A 13,914-nucleotide genomic window follows, 5' to 3' on the forward strand; every position below is an offset into this window, starting at 1 on the left:
AAAAAAAAAAAAAAAAAAAAGAGCTACTGTGGTCATGGTGTCTGTTCACAGTGATGAAACCCTAAGACACTACCCACAACAGGTAAATACTCTTGTGAGTTTAGGGTGCTGTTTTTGAGCAGCTTGGAAGCCACTAGGCAATGACAGTTGATATGGTACAAGAGGTCCTGGCCCCTTATGTCGCCCTCAGAGCTCAGAGGTTTAAGGACTGTAGTTCCTCTCTCTGAGACCCTCTGCATCAGCATGTCCATGTAGTGTAGGGATTTCCCCCTCATATCCTTATTCCCAAATCCACAGGAAGAAAATGGGGCATGTCCTGGAGGATCTGGGTTGGGAGGGGGGGTACTCTTCCCCCAAACCCAGGCCAAGGTTCCTTATCCCTCAAGCAAACATCCTTTGGGAAAGAATATGCAGATTGCTCATTAGCATAAACCAATTAGGTCTTAGCTTGGATCTGGAGGTGGGGTTTCTCTTGCATAGCCACATTACTTGAGTGTGGACAGGTAGACTTTGAGATACAGCTGATCGGGAGGACTGAGGAGGCAGTTGCTGTCAATTTGTGGGGCCCCACTGGCGAGCAGAGAACCCAATGGGGACAAAGTGCTTCAGCACACAGCTGGCTCGAAGATACTCTTGGGTCTATACCATATCATCTGCTGTCCTGCTCAGAACTCTGGGGCTACAGAATCTCCCAGGAAGCTAGAGCTGGGGTCCATCTTCCAGAGAGATGCTAGCCCGCCCACTGCCTGCCCCCCATTTCCCTCCAAGGTGCATGGGGCAGGGTGTAGACACATAACTCACCCACAAAGCTGGTGATTTCTCTCTCCTTTCCTCCTCTTTCTTCATAGCCCCTCCTTCAGGGCTCATCTCCAACCCCCAGGTGTGGGCAACCTTGATATCCCAGGGCCCCGGGCTCCATAGGAAGGTGACTCATGACAACCTTTGCCTCCCTTCCATCCCTGTGCCCTGAGGCCACTGGCAGTTATTCCTAAGCTAGGAGGAGATGCAGACAGAGTGTAGAAAGCACGCACTAGGTGCAGTCGCCATCAGTCCTCCCTCTTTCAGTGAGCACCGGGCATGTGCAGAGGATGTGTGGGCTGAGTTTGCCCTGTAGCATCCCTGGGATAACCAAGTGTTGCTGCACACAGGGCACCAGAGGCCAGTCTCACCGCGCCTTCAGTGTCTAGCTTTCCACTTGGTACCTTCTATCTCTCAACAGTCTAACAGCTCTGGAAAGTAGGGCTATAGCCATCCGCGTATACACCCCTTGATGCTGCCATTAGGGGACACTGGTACAGACTACTACACAGAACCCTGAGGGGTTGTAAGCTCACTGCCTCTGGCACAAACCTGAGGGCTAGCAGCTGCCCCACCCTGCCAGTGCCTTGTCAGAGTTCCCTTCCGGATGCTGGAAAACAGGTGCATCTCTGGGGCAGCAGCGGCAGGATGCTATTTCAGTGTTCCAGGAAGGGCTCGGCCCTGCCCTGCCTTGGCCTCGGGGGTGGTAGCTGCCACGTGACCCTCTGGCTTGTCCCTGGGAGATGTGTCAGCCGCAGAAGCCACGACTCCACTCCCCCAGCTGCCACCTGAAGCCTCCACGGTGCTAGGCCCAGCCTTGGAAGGAGAGCTACTGGCACTTCAGGAGGAGGTCACTCCATGGGGCTGCCTGGAGGAGGCACAGGTAAAGCTCAGAATAGCTTTGTGTTCACACCAGCCAGCCGAGGAGGAGGACTCAGCTTCTGGCTAGAAGGGAAAATCTTGAGACCCATGGATGAGCGTAGAGGGTGGAGCCTGAATGAAGATGGTGCTGTCCAGCTTGGTGTCTTGTGATTATGGTGAAAGCTAGTACCTATAGGTGCCTATCATATACGGGCTTTGGGGACTAACAGTGGGGTAAGGGGTGAGGTGGGTGACTCCATATTATAGATGAAGAAACTGAGGCTCATAGAAAGGAAGACCAACAAGATGGAGCTCTAGTACCCCTGTCCTATGTTCAGGGTGGAGTTGCTGGACTGTGGGCTCTTTGTGCCTGCCTCCTCCTTCCCCCACTTTCGTCCTCCCTCTTTCTTTTGTTTCTTTTAAATGGTGGTTACCAAAGGGGTCTTGCTGTTCCCCAGGGGACATTGAGCAATGTCTGGAAGCATTTGTGTGATGGTCACAGCTGGTGAAGGGGTAGCTAATATATGGGAGGAGGGGTCAGGGCCCCAGCGACCATCCTATATACATGCCCCAACTGCATGGACAGTTCTGTCAAGGAAACCGTCCACTAAGGAATGTAGTAGGAATGTCCCTTCTGGTATGGACATAGAGAATGGGGCATGGCATGCCTCTGGGATAAAAGTCTTAACGTCTAGGGGACTGTGCGGTAGTAGGTCCTGCAGGGTAAGCATGGTGAGAAGAGACATGTCTGGGGGGTCAGAGAGAGGGCTGCTGGGAAACAGCTGGACCCAGAATAGAGGACTAAGGATGGCCTGGAGTTGTGCAGCCTTCAGGGTGGCCAGCTCTGGCCAGGCTCCTGCCTCCACTCACAATTATCCCTCTCCCCTATGAGAACCTCTGGGAAATAGAATCCGGGCACCCCTCTCTGGCCTCCCTGCCTGACCTGTAGGGTCTTTCCAGCAGCAAGGACCATAGCCCACATCCTTGCTCCCTGGATGTTGGTACAAACAACATATGCTTGATACTTGTCTTGGTTAGGGTTTCTAGTGCAGTGGTGAAGCACCACGACCAAAAAGCAACTTGGGGAGGAATGGATTTATTTGGCTGGCACTTCCATATCGTTGTTTATCATGGAAGAAAGCCAGGACAGGAACTCAAACAGCTCCTGTAGGCAGGAGCTATGTAAAGGCCATGGAGGGATGCTGCTTACTGGCTTGCTCCTCATGGCTTGCTCAGTCTTCTTTCTTTTAGCCTAGGACCCCTGCCCAAGGATGCCCATCAATTACTAATTAAGAAAATGCCCTATAGCCAGATATTATGGAGGCATTTTCTCAATTGAGGTTCCCTCCTTTTAGATAACTCTAGCTTGTGCCAAGTTGACATAAAACTATTCAGTATAATATTGCAAAATATTGCCCAAAAGGAAGGGCAGTGGCTACCGCACCAGAAGGCTCAAGGAAGGAGGGCTCAGGGTTGACTGAAATGGGGTTGATTGCTGAATCCTTAGCCCCTACTTCTCTGCTATCATGAAGATACTTTGGATGCTGGGGCTGGGAGACATGTGATCATACGTTTCTCTTGTGTGGGAGCCGATGCATTCAGTTCACCCATGGCAAAGAGCAGACAGCAATAGCAAGAACACTGCACCACATCCCGCAACTGCAATCCATATCGCTGCTCCTCAGAAGGAGAAGACCGTGGAGAGCTGGCATCTGCTGAGGCAGACAGCGGCAGGGCGGATGCTATTCTATTTATGGGAAGTTATAGAAAGAGCTGAAATGTAAAAGGCCAAGATAAAAAAACTGGATAAATATTCATTATCTCAGATTGGGCAACGGTTTCTTAGAAATGACTCCAAGAACATAAACTACGGAAGGAAAACCGGAGAAATCAGGTTTTTCTCAGAGCCGAAACCATTTGTACTGTGAAGAGCCCTGTGAAGAAGTGATGGTACAGTTCGGAGGGTGACAGGACCTGCTGGTAAGGGTGTGATGTGAAGCTTGGGGCAAGGATCTCAAAACTGTCACAGATGACAGCCAGCTCAGTTGGGAGGAGAAACCTGAGTCTCCAAGGAAGACATCTAAATGCATTCAGCATCGCCAACCGGGGATGGCCAATCTATATGAGGTAGCACCACATCCCCATTAGGATGTTGAAGATAAGGGGTTGGAGGTCCCCGGGGTTGGAGGTGAAAGTGGAGCGCAGGACCCATGGGAAGAGACCATGTCCCGAAGCAGTTAGAGCTGAATAAAGCCCTTCCTCAGAGATCTGCAGGCACACAGAACATTGGCTGTAAAAGATAGGGTCTCCCAGGGCAGGTGTGGCCTCTACCCTGGGCGAGGACATACTGTGTATGCCACCTCACTATGACACCTAGAATGGTCACCAACAGCATAAGGCACTGGGGACGTCATTTCCCCCAGTTCTTGCTGCTCTTCGAGTCTCTAACAATAATGAGCTTCTCATGTAATTACGAGGTATTTTTATCGCCGTATCTCCGGAAACTGGCATGGCATGGCCAGGACCGGTCACAGCAGGCTGGCAGGCCGTGATGGGGTGTTGGTGAACCCTATCTAACCTTTATCATCCTTGGGCTCTGTGCCTGGCTCCTGCTGGCATGAGCAAGTTGCCCGGAAGCCTGCTTCTTGGGCAGAACCTCAGCCCGGGAAGGGGTCAGCTTTCCAGGTTCCCAGCCAGCGGTTCTGATCTCAGCTTTAATTAGTTGATCAGGAAATGCCTTCATGCCTTCCCAACTCTAGTCTTCTTGGACCTGCTGAGGAAGACATGAGAAGAAACAAGAGGTCAAGGGGAGGGAGCCTGAGGGACGGAACTAGCTCCTTCAGGGAGACACCAAGGCCACCCCTGCCCTGCCTGTCTCATGCCGTATAGCCTTGCTAGATTACAGAGCCCTTCTGAACCTTGTATCCCTTAGATGGCTGACAGGTAACAATGCCTCTTAACACTCCTTGGTGGCAAGCCAAGCTGCACACCAACTGCGTGCTCACACCCAGCAGGTGCATTTGGAACTCTAGTGTCATCCGACGACCCGAAACGGCCTGCATTGGTGATGGGCTATTTGCTCAAACCCAGTGTATTTCTTTGTTTATGCATTAGTTCTCACGGAGTGGAGGCTGGTCTTGAACTTGCCAGGTCTGGGGAAATGACCTAGAGCTCCTGATCCCCCTGAGTGCTAGGATTACAGGTGCAAGCTACCATTCCCAATTTATGCAGTGCTGGGGGGGTCGAACCCAGGGCTCATGCATACTAGGTAAGCACTCAGCCGCCTGAGCTTCCCTTCCAGCTCCCAGCTGACTATTCTAGTACTACTGATTTGGGCGTGTCTGCGTTGGGCCTCTCGAGACCCTATTGCTTTGCGTTGGCCTCAAAGCCAAGGCTTCCAGGGTCATTTGGACTACATGAAGGCTCACATCCTGTCTAGTGCTCTCCCCAGGCTGGGTGTTGGCTGGGTGTTGTCTCCTAGTCACTCCTCTACAGATGCCCATCTGGGGAAACTGAGAACTGGTTAAATCAGATGTCTGGCTGTACCCTCTGCAGCTCTGGGCTAGTTTGTGGTGGAATGAGCCAGTATTGGTCCTGGCTGTCAGGATACAGTTGATTGCCCCAGATGGACTTCCTGTTTCCTATTAGATTTGAAGAGCATCTGTGGGCATCTGCTGCTGAAGCACAAGGCAGTGTGACACAGGGACACACACCAGGAAGAAGCCACCACAGACCTGCATGGCTTGGACATGGATGATGTGGGGGGGGGGGGGCAGATGCCCACATAGCCCTGACCTTCTGGGTGCTACTGTAAGAGCAGGTGCCCTGGGCCTTAAAAAGCTGAGTCTTCTGGCAATGTAATGCCATCCTATAGAGATATGGGTGGCTAACAGTGCTGATCAGCTGCTCGAGGGTTCAGGAGTCATGGGCTTTCAGGCAGCCACAGGCGGTGTCTACTTCTCAATGGTTTTCTTCCCCAGTCTTGCCGATGGAAGAGACCGTCCCCATTGTTTCCTCTTCATCAGCCCCCACTATGGGCCAACCCCGTGTAGCCACCACTCTCTTATGGATATTCCACAATGCGTGAGACAGTGAGTGGGTCACAAGGGTGCTTTTGGCTCTGCTGATCCAGGGGTGTGCGAGATTCTCCCGTGGCTCTGTCGCAGGTGCTACAGACAGGATGACTTCGGAAACATTGTTGCGTTGTGCCATAGTCCTGGAGGTTAGAGTCTGAAACCTTGGTGTGGGCAGGTAGGCTGTACTGCTGGGGCTGCTGGGTAAGAGTGACTGAGAGGGTGGAGTCAGTGGGTAGCTGGAGTCATTTGTGAGTGACCCCTGGTATGGAAAGGTTCTGTGGGAGGACCTGCTGCAGGGGCTGGCCTGGGTGTGGCTGCTGTGGACAGTGGATGATGCTGCCGTGAATGGGGGGACTGTAGGGGTGCCGTGGGGCTCTGGGCATTGGCAGGGAGCTCAGCTCTGCTTGGCTGGCAGAAGTTATTGGAACTCTCCTGACTGCACTGAATTATTTCTTTGGGGCAAGGAAGCCACAGGGTATGAATTCCAGCAACCCAAACCCTTTTGGGAGTGGAAAGCCCTTTGCAATGAAGCAGCACCTAGGTCCTGTTATGTTCATCCATGTCGTAGGGACACATTCAGTCACAGATGTCCCCGGTGAAGAATCCTTACACAGTTCCCAGTGACTCAACTTGACTGGGGACAGCCGAGGAATGAAGAGAAGACAAACACATACAATGACAGAAATGCTGGGCTTGGGCGGGCTGGGCTTCCTCGTAGAGAACCCCCAGCATCTTAAGAGCTCCGCGCATTTACTATTTAGAGTTGAACAGGGAGGTGGAGCTATTCCATACAGATAAATAAGGAGGCAGTCTTATCACACAGATGAGCAAGGAGGCAGGGTTATTATATATAGATAAATGAGCAGGCAAGGTTATTATATACAGGTAAATGAGCAGGCAGGGTTATTACATAAAGATAAATAGGGAGGCAGGGTTATTACATACAGATAAATAGGGAGACAGGGTTATTACAGATAAATAGGGAGGCAGAGTTATTACATACAGATGAACAAGGAGGCAGGGTTATTACACAGATGAACAAGGAGGCAGGGTTATTACATACAGATAAATAAGGAGGCAGGGTTATTATATACAGATAAATAGGGAGGCAGGGTTATCACACAGATGAACAAGGAGGCAGGGTGTGTGGTATACAGCTGAATCAAGGAGATGGGGTTTAGCGAATGTTGATAAGGGCAGTCTCTGTAGGGCAGCAGTCTTCAGACTGTAAGCACCCAAGGGGGCGACAGCTATGGCAGACATTTTCTGCCTGTCCTATCACTGCTCTCACTTGGAGGAAAGGCTTTTGCCACTTTCCCCTGGGGCTGGGGTTTTGGTACCTAACATGGCTGTGCCTGTGTTAACAACAAACATCCATTCATGATTCCACACATGCAGGGCTTCCTCCACTGCCCGCTCCATCACTGGAGATGCTGCACTCTTCTGACCCCGTGCCTGAGCATCCACACAATGGCAACCTGCTGTCCATGTCCGGCAGCACCGGGTAGGCTGCCTTCTGCCAGCTGTCACGGGTTTGGCCATGTCCAGGCTCGTTCAGAGTCACTAAGACCCTGGGACACTCCCTGGTTGACATCATATGCTCCTGGAAGGGCACAGGTATAATGGCAGAAATGGGACACAGACAGGCCAGTGGAGGACAGCTATTCACAGGGCCATGTGGTGACCCAGACCAGCATGGAAAATATGCTTGCTTCTGTCCCAGAAGGAACCACCCAAGTCCCCAGAACCTCTGCCTCATGTCACTTTCAGTGGCCCTCCTGCCTGCTGCAGGTTCACCATGCTGCTGTATCTGCCTTCAGCCCAGTGCCTCCCCCAAGCTCATTGTCACTCCAAGGACCATCTGAAAGGGAGAGGCAGACTTAGACATCACCGTACTCTCTGTGGGTGAACCAGAGCCTCGGGATGCTCACAGAAACTTATGTCATATCTTTACAACATAGAAGATTCAGGAATCCCAAGCCAACTGTTTGTGCAACATACGAGCTGGGAGGGTCTCCAAAGCTGCCTTGGCTGCTAGACTGTGATGGCCAGTAAGAACACTAGCCTGTGCTAACCCCACCCTAGCCTGGGCTAGCCCCACCTCCCCTACCTGCTCCCTTTTTTTCTACTCTGGAAAATAGTAAATGTAACTAACATGGGCTTCTGGCCTCTTGCTGAGCCACAGTCCCCATTCAGGAGTCCAGGGGCCTTTCTCTACCTCAGTGGGCCCTTCAGAACTCCCCAGGCTAGCCCCAGCTTGTAGGTGTACAAACAGAAGCTTTGAGAGCCTGGCCGTTTCTCCAGTATCATGCCGGTGCCAGGCCAGTGGAAGGGACAAGAGGTGTGGATTGCGGTGGATTCCTGTGGGTGTTGTCCCTACATAGGGAGTTAAAGGCCCCACAGCCTGTTTACTCTGCCAACTGCTCCCTAGTGCTGGGGCTTTATTGTCCCAGGGCTTAAGTATAAGTAGTCACAGCCCGGTGTGACTGATCCCTACCACTTGAGTTGGCGCTTTCTGTTATTATCACAGTGAGAGGTTGATAACCACCCATTAGAGCCCATCTGGAAATTATAGAGCAACAATCCTGCGCACTTGCGTTTAGGTCTTGGGTGGAGCAGTGCCTTTTGATTGGCAGAAAGGGCAGAGTTCCCAGCATGGCTTTCCACTCTTGTCACACTCTGCAATGCTGTAATGAGTGCACTAGGATTGCTGGGACAGCATGGATATCTGTCATTAATAAGTCTCTACCCTGAGCATGGCTCTGTCGGGGTCCGCACTAGTGTCATGGGCTGTCGGGGTCCACACTAGTGTCATGGGCTCGGTGGGTTTGGACAGATAGGATGACATGCCTTCATCATTCCAGTGCCATCAGAATGCTGTTAGGGTTTCCCAGTTCATTCCCCTCTCCCAACCCTAAACTGACCCTCTAGACCCGGCTGGTCTTGAACTCATAGAGATCTGTCTGCCTGTGCCTCACCCGGTAGCCACCGGGTTTGCCTTTTCCAGAAAGCCATAGTGGAAAGCAGGGACTGCTGCATTTCCACATTGGCAGCTTTCCCTTGGGGACATGTGTTTAAGGTCCCTCCGTAGCTCTTCTGCTTAATGCTAAGTCACCTTCCATGCCTGGAAACTTCCCCCTGGCCCTGCTGGAGGCGCACGGGAGGCTTCTGCCTCATCGCAATCCCTCAAGTCCATCACGGCAGGCTTTGAGTCAGGGCCTCAGAGGCTGTGATGCATCTCACTTGATTCCTTCCAAGGCTTTCCCTGTCTGGGACAATTGACAGACAGACGGCAGTGACTCCCCAGCATGCACAGCTCATGCGCAGGTGCCTCCCGCGTGCAGCCAGGTGTGAAGGCCTGCCAGCCTGGAGGAAATCCCAGAGGACTCCCCAGAGGCAGAGGCACGGGGAAGTGGAGGAGATACAGAGGTCTTCAGCCCAGGCTTCAAGGAGCCCGTGTCCAGGAATGACGAGACAGCTCAGAAGTCCTCACCAGCTGTGACCCTGTGAATCAGAGCTGGAGGTGCCAAGGGCCACTGGAGGTGGACAGGCACCGAGAAGTGAGCATAGATGCCCAGAAATGAAGCTGGCACCGGATGATTCTGGGAGTGCTGATGCCTGGTCAGCTGCCCTTCTGGAAGACACGGTGGATGCCCCACTTTGGACCAAGCAGCCCGAGGGTCCTATTCCATGGCCCTGCTGTCCGCAGGTTCTAGAACAACCTCCTGGGTGCAGCCTTCAGCCCTGCGAAGCCCCTTCCTCCCGAATCAGACCCCAGTGGAGCAGGATGTAGGCTTCTAGGTCTTATGTGATGTCTTTTTTCCCAAGTGCAACGCAGCAAGTGGCCCTCTGATGGGACAGCCATAGCTGGGTCCCTGGCAGGTTCCTAGCCAAAGTCACTGGGATAAGCAACTATGGGAATGATTCTGAATCACCAAAGACATTAAAAAAAAAAATAATCCTAGGTCATTTGAATCCTAGGCCCGGGCATAGGCCTTAGGGTTGCACTATGCAGGCCCCCCAGAACCTTCTCCTGACTCTCCTGATGGTGCCTCCAAGCCTTGGCACGGCTGGCCTGGGCCCACATAGCTGCTCTTGGCCTCAGGGGACTCTCTTGTGAGGTGGGCACCATGCTGGCTTCACGGGAGCGTCAGGAGGGTTGGACAGACCTCTTTGCACTCAGTGGGTCTGGAGCTAAGCAGAATGTTAAAGAGAAGGCAGCGGGTTACACTGTTGTGCTCCCTGGTGACTGGCTTCACAGAGTCTGAGCTGGAGCCAGGGAGGGGGCATCTGTGTCCAGCCCAGCCCAAGCCAAGCGAGGAGGACAGGAGACGCCTGCCTCAGAGGCGCCTGGGCCTTTGTTGGCTTTGTTTGGGTACTTTATTAGTTAGAAAGATTGCTTTTTTTTCTTAACAGTTGTGTGCCCCTGGCTGCCAGACTGTCTTTGACCTTCAAGGACAGCTTGTTCAGCTTGCTCCGGGCACTTCTGTCTTTGGAGTGGTTTTAGAGAGGCAGGGTCAGTGGATGAGCCTCACCACACCCCTGTATCCTGAGTCTTCCTCCTGCCTGTGTTCAGCTCCCTGTCCCCCCATAGATGCCTCATACAGTGTAGGACAGTTGGGGACTGCTCTCTCGGTGCTCTCCTGCCTGTCTGACTGTCCCGTTTCAGAGCTTCAAGTTATCCACAAGTAGCCAGAGCCTCTGCTGTGAGAAACACGGCCCCCTCTAAGCACTGGCAGGGATGGGGTGAGAAGGGAACAAGCAGGCTGAGCAGGCTTGTGGTTGCCTCTCCATGGGTCTATGTGACCTTGCTATTCGGCAACTGCCCCAGATTCTAGGAATGAATCCCACTGGGGCAAAAGGCCTACATGTCCAATCTGCAGCCAGTTCACCAGCTCGTAGGGCTTACTGGCATGGAGGCCCATTCATGGTGCAGATCTTCCTCTGACCACCAGAGGGCAGCACCACGACCGTGCCCACAGCTCCAGGCTGTTTAGTGGTCAGGGTGGGGTCTGGCCAGCAAATCGACACTCTTAATATAGCTCTTCCCTCAAACCAAATGCATATCCAGTAGCTTGGGAACTGGTGCTATGGATGAAGCCCAGGGCCTTTGCATGCTAGGCAAGCATCCTGCTACTGAGCTACACCCAGCCCCCATGTATTCCTGAAAAAAAAAAAAAAAAAAAAGAGTTGATCAGTGTTATGGAAAACTTCATTGTTTGCTGGGCTGGTTGCTAAGCGAATTGCTTTGCCCTTGATCCAGCATTTCCCCAGGACCAGGGGATGTGAGCAGAGGGTGGGTGGATGGAAAGGACAGATGGAAGGACAGATCGAAGGCAGAGGGTGGGTGGATACGCAAGGACAGATGGGAAGGCAGCTAGAAGGCGGGGTAGTGGGATGGTAGAGTGGTGTGGACAGGAACTCTCTCAAGGTCACAATCCCACAAGAGGCAGGGCTGAGACTGCATCCCAGGCTAGCATAACCCCACAGCCCATGGGAGCCCCAAATCTGAAAATGACTTCTTACTCCACCTGGCCTTGAGCCAGACTCCCATCATATAATCCCCGTCCTGTCTGATCATGAGAAGATGCTGCCCATTGTCCTTTGTGTCCCAAACTGGATGGACATAAACGTTCTGGAGAGCCACCCCACCCTGCATCACAAGAGCGCCCAGTGACCCAGTCACAGCTGCGAGTGACTCCGGCTGAAAGGCCAGGCCACACTGAGCCTCTCAAAATCCAGCTGAGCCAGAGGGCCCGGCTCTCTGGTCTCCCACCAGCTTTTTCTACTATGAATTGGTGTTTCTGATGCAATTCACTAGGGAAGGGGTTACAGGGCTGGTATGGTCCCATCATGGCCGAGGTGCTGAGAGGGTGTGGGAGGGGGAAATGGCTGCACCCGACAGCAAGGGCTGTGGGCTGCATCACGTCGCTGCTGCGGGGACACCACTGTCCCTGTGGTCATCAGAGTGACATAGGTCACAGAGGATAGAAAAAGGTGCTGTGGCAGAGGGAGGATGAAGTGAGACCCATGGAGGATGGCAGCCTGGGTAAGCTGAAATACCAACTGAAGGTACAGGGCAATTGAGGGGTAGACCCAAGGCTTCTACAACATGATGCAGCATCCCGTGAGCTGGCATCTGCAGATGCTTTATCGGGCAGTGAGGGAGGGGTGGGTAGTCATGCCTGGTCCTGGGACCATAGCATAACCCTGGCTCTTGAATTTGTGGTTTTTAATGCTTCCTTCAGCAGCCTACCTGGCTGTGGCTGACTCTCGGGGGACACGAACCATGTTTATTCCCATGTTTTGGAACCCAAAGGAAGAGTGAAACCAGCTCTCAGAGTGTTGCAGCTGATTTTGAAGAAGAGGCTGTGGGTCCCAAGGCTGAGAGGCTGCTAGGTTCTCTGGGAGTGATGCTGCTCTGAGACTCTGGGTGTCAAAGTTGTGCCAAGTGGATGCAACAAGGGTTAGCTGCTCTTCAGCAGGGGACAGAAGTGGCCTTGCCACTCTAGAGGTACACAGGGACATGTTGGGATGTCATAGATAAGTATGCAGAGAGAGAAGGATAAGACAGCTCACTGGGCAGAAAAAACACAAACAGAGCCCACAGTGGGTTTTGCCAGATGGTTTTGGCTCTCAGAACTGTCACCTGTCATACAACCTGAGTGTCACTTGATCCCAGATGGAAGGAGGAGATGGACCAACCACCACCTTATGCCCTATGGGACCAGCCCTGTGGGTGGGGGCATGCTGGAAGGCCTTCTGTTTGCTCTCCCGGTGCCGAGTGCTCCTCACTTTAACCCGACTCCTTTCTCCCCACAGTGTCGCAGCCCCAGGCTGCTCACGCCCCGCTGGAGAAGCCGGCCAGCACGGCGATCCTGTGTAATACCTGTGGGAATGTGTGCAAGGGAGAGGTGTTGCGTGTACAGAACAAGTACTTCCACATCAGGTGCTTCGTGTGCAAAGGTGAGTGCAACCTAAAGGTACAATGGTTTTAAATCAAGAAGGTGAGGACAAGAGGGGCTAAAGCCGTGAGCCACGGCTCTGCAGTGGGTATGACCTGCTTCAGAGCCTTCTCCTCTGCCCTGCATTTCGTGTGCGTGCTGGGGACCAAGCCTATTTCCACCCAACACTCCGGAAATGTGAGAAAACCACCCACAGGGTACAGTGGGTAGGACCCACCCACTGGACATGGCGTCCAGACTCACAGAGCCGGCAGTGTTAAAGGAATGCTGGTTTGCAGCCCTATGCGCATGGCCCCGGGCTTGGTGGTGGTGATCACCTGGGCTGTATGGGGACTGGCACTGCCTTGGCCGCAGGGACCCTCAGTGAAGGGAGGGGGTGTTAACTTGACTGTTTGGATAGAAAGAACAGAAGCCAAATCGTTGGGATGTGGAGGCTCACGGGGGAGTCCAGAGGCTTCCAGCAACGAGTCCACAGAGGAGATACGTTTGGTTCAGACTTGAAGATAGAAACGTGCCAGGCAAGAACAAGGCCGCCCTAGGCAGGAGGCAACACTACCAGGTCAGCTGTGGGGAGGGGCTGGTGACACTGACTCCAGAGAGGGGAGATGGAGCTAGGAGCTTCTAGGGTTTTGATTCCAGGTCTCCCCCCCCCCCAACCCCGTGGCCCCTGAACTCATAGAAGTGCCTGGGAATTTGTTTGTGGGGCTCCACACTGGTTCAGCTTCAGTGTATAAAGTCCTGGTGTTTGAAAAGAGAATTTTCTGCAGAAAGGGCCACCCCAAAACACTCTTGGTATTGTCAGCTCTGCATCATCAGCCTCCACAGGAGAAACATGGTCTGTGGGGTAGCGACAGGGATAGCCTTATTCTTGGACCCTGAGGTATCTGCCTTCAGCTGAAGCAGACACTAGCCTTCAGAGTCCTTGTCCTAGGGCATGGGCAGTTGGCTTTCACTGTTGTCTCAAGAGCCACCAGGATTGAGGGGGTTCTCAGCATCCCAGGCATCTTGGGCCTGATGCATTCTTACAATGATACCCCATCTTTCTAGTCCTTCCCCCACTACTGCACATGACAAAACCCTCTGTGGTAGCGACCCCATGATGATGACTACGGTTGTTTGGAGAAAGAAATGAGGACGTGGCACTTCACTCCCAGCGTTGCTAGGAAAACCCATGCCTCAGGCTCCACAGAGTGGGCATGAGTTGGAGGTTAGGG

General features: G+C 53.0%; 1 protein-coding gene across 15 annotated transcripts in view; it reads left to right on the forward strand.

Annotated features, from left to right (window-relative positions):
- Window positions 1-13,914, forward strand: part of Ablim2 (actin binding LIM protein family member 2) — a 125,852-nt gene that overhangs the window by 27,306 nt on the left and 84,632 nt on the right. For all 15 annotated transcript variants that reach the window (XM_021211378.2, XM_021211382.2, XM_021211376.2 and 12 more), the window contains exon 2: window positions 12,558-12,701. In XM_021211378.2, coding sequence (XP_021067037.1) covers window positions 12,558-12,701 — 144 coding nt within the window. The remainder of the gene's footprint in view (window positions 1-12,557; window positions 12,702-13,914) is intronic.

Source organism: Mus pahari, chromosome 13 (genome assembly GCF_900095145.1).
Source record: "Mus pahari chromosome 13, PAHARI_EIJ_v1.1, whole genome shotgun sequence".
In the NCBI taxonomy this organism is placed as follows: domain Eukaryota; kingdom Metazoa; phylum Chordata; class Mammalia; order Rodentia; family Muridae; genus Mus; species Mus pahari.